This window comes from Eriocheir sinensis, chromosome 61, assembly GCF_024679095.1.
Source record: "Eriocheir sinensis breed Jianghai 21 chromosome 61, ASM2467909v1, whole genome shotgun sequence".
Classification (NCBI taxonomy): domain Eukaryota; kingdom Metazoa; phylum Arthropoda; class Malacostraca; order Decapoda; family Varunidae; genus Eriocheir; species Eriocheir sinensis.
This window is the reverse complement of record NC_066569.1, coordinates 6,510,431-6,518,035: the sequence shown is the minus strand read 5'-3', so window position 1 is coordinate 6,518,035 and position 7,605 is coordinate 6,510,431. Positions and strand designations below refer to the sequence as shown.

The 7,605-nt window shown below is 50.9% G+C and overlaps 1 protein-coding gene across 1 annotated transcript; it reads left to right on the top strand.

The window, feature by feature from the left end:
* Positions 1-2,679: 2,679 nt before the first annotated feature.
* Positions 2,680-6,042, top strand: LOC126986017 (uncharacterized). Its single transcript, XM_050841703.1, has one exon. It carries the CDS (start codon positions 2,823-2,825, stop codon positions 5,904-5,906), a length of 3,084 nt encoding a protein of 1,027 aa, XP_050697660.1. The 5' UTR covers positions 2,680-2,822; the 3' UTR covers positions 5,907-6,042.
* Positions 6,043-7,605: the final 1,563 nt, after the last annotated feature.

Here is a 7,605-nt window from a genome sequence, read left to right as displayed (position 1 = left end):
TACTATATATACGTATATTTTGCCTTGTTTGGGTACTATATATAAGTATATTTTGACTTGTTTGGATACTGTATATACGTATATTTTGCCTTGTTTGGGTACTGTATATACGCATATTTTGCCTTGTTTGGGTACTGTATATACGTATATTTTGCCTTGTTTGGGCCTATATACGTATATTTTGCCTTGTTTGGGTACTGTATATACGTATATTTTGCCTTGTTTGGGTACTGTATATACGTATATTTTGCCTTGTTTGGGTACTGTATATACGTATATTTTGCCTTGTTTATATATATATATTTTGCCTTGTTTGGGTACTATATATACGTATATTTTGCCTTGTTTGGGTACTGTATATACGTATATTTTGCCTTGTTTGGGTACTGTATATACGTATATTTTGCCTTGTTTGGGTACTATATATACGTATATTTTGCCTTGTTTGGGTACTGTATATACGTATATTTTGCCTTGTTTGGGTACTATATATACGTATATTAATTTTTGCCTTGTTTGGGTACTATATATACGTATATTTTGCCTTGTTTGGGTACTATATATACGTATATTTTGCCTTGTTTGGGTACTGTATATACGTATATTTTGCCTTGTTTGGGTACTATATATACGTATATTAATTTTTGCCTTGTTTGGGTACTGTATATACGTATATTTTGCCTTGTTTGGGTACTATATATACGTATATTAATTTTTGCCTTGTTTGGGTACTGTATATACGTATATTTTGCCTTGTTTGGGTACTATATATACGTATATTTTGCCTTGTTTGGGTACTATATATACGTATATTTTGCCTTGTTTGGGTACTATATACGCATATTTTGCCTTGTTTGGGCTATATACGTATATTTTGCCTTGTTTGGGTACTATATATACGTATATTTTGCCTTGTTTGGGTACTATATATACGTATATTTTGCCTTGTTTGGGTACTATATATACGTATATTTTGCCTTGTTTGGGTACTGTATATACGTATATTTTGCCTTGTTTGGGTACTATATATACGTATATTTTGCCTTGTATGGGTACTATATATACGTATATTTTGCCTTGTTTGGGTACTATATATACGTATATTTTGCCTTGTTTGGGTACTATATATACGTATATTTTGCCTTGTTTGGGTACTATATATACGTATATTTTGCCTTGTTTGGGTACTATATATACGTATATTTTGCCTTGTTTGGGTACTATATACGTATATTTTGCCTTGTTTGGGTACTATATATACGTATATTTTGCCTTGTTTGGGTACTGTATATACGTATATTTTGCCTTGTTTGGGTACTATATATACGTATATTTTGCCTTGTTTGGGTACTGTATATACGTATATTTTGCCTTGTTTGGGTACTATATATACGTATATTTTGCCTTGTTTGGGTACTGTATATACGTATATTTTGCCTTGTTTGGGTACTATATATACGTATATATTTTGCCTTGTTTGGGTACTGTATATACGTATATTTTGCCTTGTTTGGGTACTGTATATACGTATATTTTGCCTTGTTTGGGTACTGTATATACGTATATTTTGCCTTGTTTGGGTACTATATATACGTATATTAATTTTTGCCTTGTTTGGGTACTATATATACGTATATTAATTTTTGCCTTGTTTGGGTACTATATATACGTATATTTTGCCTTGTTTGGGTACTATATACGTATATTTTGCCTTGTTTGGTACTGTATATACGTATATTTTGCCTTGTTTGGGTACTGTATATACGCATATTTTGCCTTGTTTGGGTACTATATATACGTATATTTTGCCTTGTTTGGGTACGATATATACGTATATTTTGCCTTGTTTGGGTACTGTATATACGTATATTTTGCCTTGTTTGTACTATATATACGTATATTTTTACTTTGTTTGGGTACTATATATACGTATATTTTTTGCCTTGTTTGGTACTATATATACGTATATTATATTGGAGGAGGATATACACGGAAGTAATTTGTTGAGAGAGAGAGAGAGAGAGAGAGAGAGAGAGAGAGAGAGAGAGAGAGAGAGAGAGAGAGAGAGAGAGAGAGAGAGAGAGAGAGAGAGAGAGAGAGAGAGAGAGAGAGAGAGAGAGAGAGAGAGAGAGAGAGAGAGAGAGAGAGAGAGAGAGAGAGAGAGAGAGAGAGAGAGAGAGAGAGAGAGAGAGAGAGAGAGAGAGAGAGAGAGAGAGAGAGAGAGAGAGAGAGAGAGAGAGAGAGAGAGAGAGAGAGAGAGAGAGAGAGAGAGAGAGAGAGAGAGAGAGAGAGAGAGAGAGAGAGAGAGAGAGAGAGAGAGAGAGAGAGAGAGAGAGAGAGAGAGAGAGAGAGAGAGAGAGAGAGAGAGAGAGAGAGAGAGAGAGAGAGAGAGAGAGAGAGAGAGAGAGAGAGAGAGAGAGAGAGAGAGAGAGAGAGAGAGAGAGAGAGAGAGAGAGAGAGAGAGAGAGAGAGAGAGAGAGAGAGAGAGAGAGAGAGAGAGAGAGAGAGAGAGAGAGGACAAACAAGGCCACACATTATTGCCTATACCACCACCAACACCACAACCTCTTTTTGACTGCTGATGTGAATTAAAACATTGTGAGTAAAAGATTAAGAAGAAAAAAAAGTTTCCTGCCAAAATATTGATGAAACAAGCAGAAACGATATTGAGGAAGCAGAGCATAGGCTACACAGTTTCTCCCATTACCACCTTAGTCTTGTTTGTGAGCAGTTCAACTGGATCTCATCGGTCTCTTGGTCACTTCACAGGGGCAGCAGAACACCTCGACTCTGCACCCCTGACCCATCCACTGAGGTCAACAATGGGGAAGCAGAGTCTCTGTAGCGTGGTTTGGACTGCTCTGTGCCTCTTGGCTTGTCTCTCAGCATGTGTAGCCAGGAACACTGTGCACAAGGAGAGCAATGACCCATCGAACGCCTCGGAACCCACACAAACCAGTGACTTCGTAGCGGGGAAGGAAATCTTCCATGATAACTTACCTCAAAACCCCCTCAAAAGTGCACTACCCATTGCAGTTCCGTGGCAGCACAGCTCACCCATACACGATGAACCCGCACATGACGAGGCCTTCACACATGACGAAGAATCACACTACTACAATGACGAAGCCCCGCACGATGACGCCACACACAACGAGACCTACACACGCGACGAAGGCCCACACGACGAAAAAACGCACGACGAGGCCTACGCACACGACAAAGGTCCACACGACGAAGAACCGCACGACGAGACTTACACACATGACGAGGCCGATGCACACGACGAAGGCCCACACGACGAAGTCACACACGACAAGACCTACACACACGAAGAAGCCACACATGATCAAGAAAGCAACGACGAGGCCCCACATGATGAAGCCCAGACATCAACTCAGATTCTGCCCCAAACACCAACCCAGATTCTGCCCCTAACTCACACCCAGATTTTGACCGAAATACCAACCCAGATTCCAACTCAAACACCAACCCAGATCCTGCCCCTAACTCCAACCCAGATTTTGACCGAAATACCAACCCAGATTCCGGCCACACTCGATCAAGCCAGCACACACGATAAAGCCATACATAATGATTCAGCACAAGACGAAGCAACGAGAGCAGGAAGAACCTGTCCAATCAAGAGCGGATACATGAAAAAAAGAATCTGGCCAAGATTTCGGCCCAAACACCAATGTGAATCCTGCCCCACACATCACCCCAGACTCCGACCCAAACACCAATGCGGATCCCGGCCCAAAAACCAACCCAGACCCCGACCCAAACACCACTGCGGATCCTGTCCCGAACACCAGCCCAGACTCCGGTTCAAACGCAAATACGAACTTCGGCCCACACACAAACTCACACCCCGGTCCTGGCCCAAACATCAACTTAGACCCTGGCCCCTGCGCTATCACGATCTTCCACTCCGGCCCAAACACAGATGCAAAAAGGGGCTAAATCGCCAGGGCAAATGTAGAGGCAAACACAGGCGCAAACACTGGCGAAAACACAAATGCAAACATGGGTGCAAACATAGGGGCAAACACTGGCGCAAACACTGGGGCAAACACAAACGCAAACATGGGTGCAAACATAAGGGCAAACATGGGTGCAAACATAGGGGCAAACACTGGCACAAACACTGGGGCAAACACAAACGCAAACATGGGTGCAAACATAAGGGCAAACATGGGTGCAAACATAGGGGCAAACACTGGCACAAACACTGGGGCAAACACAAACGCAAACATGGGTGCAAACATAAGGGCAAACATGGGTGCAAACATAGGGGCAAACACTGGCACAAACACTGGGGCAAACACAAACGCAAACATGGGTGCAAACATAAGGGCAAACATGGGTGCAAACATAGGGGCAAACACTGGCTCAAACACAAATGCAAACATGGGTGCAAAAATAGGGGCAAACACTGCCTCAAACACAAATGCAAACATAGGTGCAAAGATAGGGGCAAATACAGATGCAAGCGCTGGTGCAAACGCAGATGCAAACAGTGGTGCAAGAACAGATGTAAACACTGGTGCAAGAACAGATGTAAACACTGGTGCAAGAACAGATGCAGATTCAAACCCTGCTTCAAACGGCCCGTACATCCATTTGCACCTTGTCTCCCCATACGGAGACCCCCTCGACCGCCACGCCCGACACCCAGACCCACCCCACCGACACCCAAACCCACTCCAGCGACACCCAGGCCCACTAAAGCGACACCCAGACCCACTCCAGCGACACCCAGGCCCACTCCAGCGACACCCAAGCCCACTCCAGCGACACCCAAGCCCACTCCAGCGACACCCAAGCCCACTCCAGCGAAACCCAAGCCCACTCCAGCGAAACCCAAGCCCACTCCAGCGAAACCCAAGCCCACTCCAGCGAAACCCAAGCCCACTCCAGCGAAACCCAAGCCCACTCCAGCGAAACCCAAGCCCACTCCAGCGAAACCCAAGCCCACTCCAGCGAAACCCAAGCCCACTCCAGCGAAACCCAAGCCCACTCCAGCGAAACCCAAGCCCACTCCAGCGAAACCCAAGCCCACTCCAGCGACACCAAGCCCACTCCAGCGAAACCCAAGCCCACTCCAGCGAAACCCAAGCCCACTCCAGCAAACACAAGCACACTCCAGCGAAACCCAAGCCCACTCCAGCGAAACCCAAGCCCACTCCAGCGAAACCCAAGCCCACTCCAGCGAAACCCAAGCCCACTCCAGCGAAACCCAAGCCCACTCCAGCGAAACCCAAGCCCACTCCAGCGAAACCCAAGCCCACTCCAGCGACACCCAAGCCCACTCCAGCGACACCCAAGCCCACTCCAGCGACACCCAAGCCCACTCCAGCGAAACCCAAGCCCACTCCAGCGAAACCCAAGCCCACTCCAGCGAAACCCAAGCCCACTCCAGCGAAACCCAAGCCCACTCCAGCGAAACCCAAGCCCACTCCAGCGAAACCCAAGCCCACTCCAGCGACACCCAAGCCCACTCCAGCGAAACCCAAGCCCACTCCAGCGAAACCCAAGCCCACTCCAGCGACACCCAAGCCCACTCCAGCGAAACCCAAGCCCACTCCAGCGACACCCAAGCCCACTCCAGCGACACCCAAGCCCACTCCAGCGACACCCAAGCCCACTCCAGCGACACCCAGACCCACTCCAGCGACACCCAAGCCCACTCCAGCGACACCCAGACCCACTCCAGCGACACCCAAGCCCACTCCAGCGATACCCAAGCCCACTCCAGCGACACCCAAGCCCACTCCAGCGACACCCAGACCCACTCCAGCGACACCCAGACCCACTCCAGCGACACCCAAGCCCACTCCAGCGACACCCAAGCCCACTCCAGCGACACCCAGACCTACTCCACCGACACCCAAGCCCATTAAAGCGACACCCAGACCCACTTCAGCGACACCCAGACCCACTCCAGCGACACCCAGACCCACTCCACCAACACGCCCCACACCCAGACCCACCCCACCAACACGTCCCACACCCAGACCCACCCCACCAACACGCCCCACACCCAGACCCACTTCACCGACACGCCCCACACCCAGACCCACCCCACCGACACGCCCCACACCCAGACCCACTCCACCAACACGCCCCACACCCAGACCCACCCCACCGACACGCCCCACACCCAGACCCACCCCACTGACACGCACCACACCCAGACCCACCCCACCAACACGCCCCACACCCAGACCCACTTCACCGACACGCCCCACACCCAGACCCACCCCACCGACACGCCCCACACCCAGACCCACCCCACCGACACGCCCCACACCCAGACCCACCCCACCGACACGCCCCACACCCAGACCCACCCCACCGACACGCCCCACACCCAGACCCACCCCACCAACACGCCCCACACCCAGACCCACCCCACCGACACGCCCCACACCCAGACCCACCCCACCGACACGCCCCACACCCAGACCCACACCACCAACACGCCCCACACCCAGACCCACCCCACCAACACGCCCCACACCCAGACCCACTCCACCGACACGCCCCACACCCAGACCCACCCCACCAACACGCCCCACACCCACACCCACACCACCTACACGCCACACACCCAGACCCACCCCACCAACACGCCCCACACCCAGACCCACTCCACCAACACGCCCCACACCCAGACCCACTCCACCAACACGCCCCACACCCAGACCCACTCCACCAACACGCCCCACACCCAGACCCACTCCACCAACACGCCCCACACCCAGACCCACTCCATCAACACGCCCCACACCCAGACCCACCCCACCGACACGCCCCACACCCAGACCCACTCCACCAACACGTCCCACACCCAGACCGACCCCACCGACGTGACCCACACCCAGTCCCACCCCACCGACAAGCCCCACACCCAGACCCACCCCATCAACACGCCCCACACCCAGACCCACTCCACCGACACGCCCCACACCCAGACCCACCCCACCGACACACTCCACACCCAGACCCACCCCACCGACACGTCCCACACCCAGACCCACTCCACCAACACGCCCCACACCCAGACCCACCCCACCGACAGGACCCACACCCAGACCCACTCCACCGACACGCCCCACACCCAGACCCACCCCACCAACACGCCCCACACCCAGACCCACTCCACCGACACGCCCCACACCCAGACCCACCCCACCGACACACACCACACCCAGACCCACCCCACCGACACACCCCACACCCAGACCCACCCCACCGACACCCCACACTCCCAGACCCACTCCATCGACACCTACACCCATCTCACCAACACCCCTCAGACCCACCCCACCAACACCATTCTTCCCTCCATACTACTGCCGCCCATGCCTCCCAGTGTACCCCAGACCCTGTGTAGGTCTACCCCCCTGCCTTCCATTGTACCCCAAACCCTGTGTACCTCCTAACCAACCTGCTGGCCCTCTTCTAAAGCCTCCCTACTCTCTCCCATGTTGTACACGGTGCTCGCATAAAGTGCTTCTTCCTGTAGGACCTTGCATATCTATATGTATATAACACCATGCCCATCGTCACTACCCTCCTGTTGTGTACACGTGACAC

Bases quoted from the DNA above. Each gene is read 5' to 3' on its own strand.
- LOC126986017 (XM_050841703.1), top strand. From the start codon at position 2,823: ATGGGGAAGCAGAGTCTCTGTAGCGTGGTTTGGACTGCTCTGTGCCTC.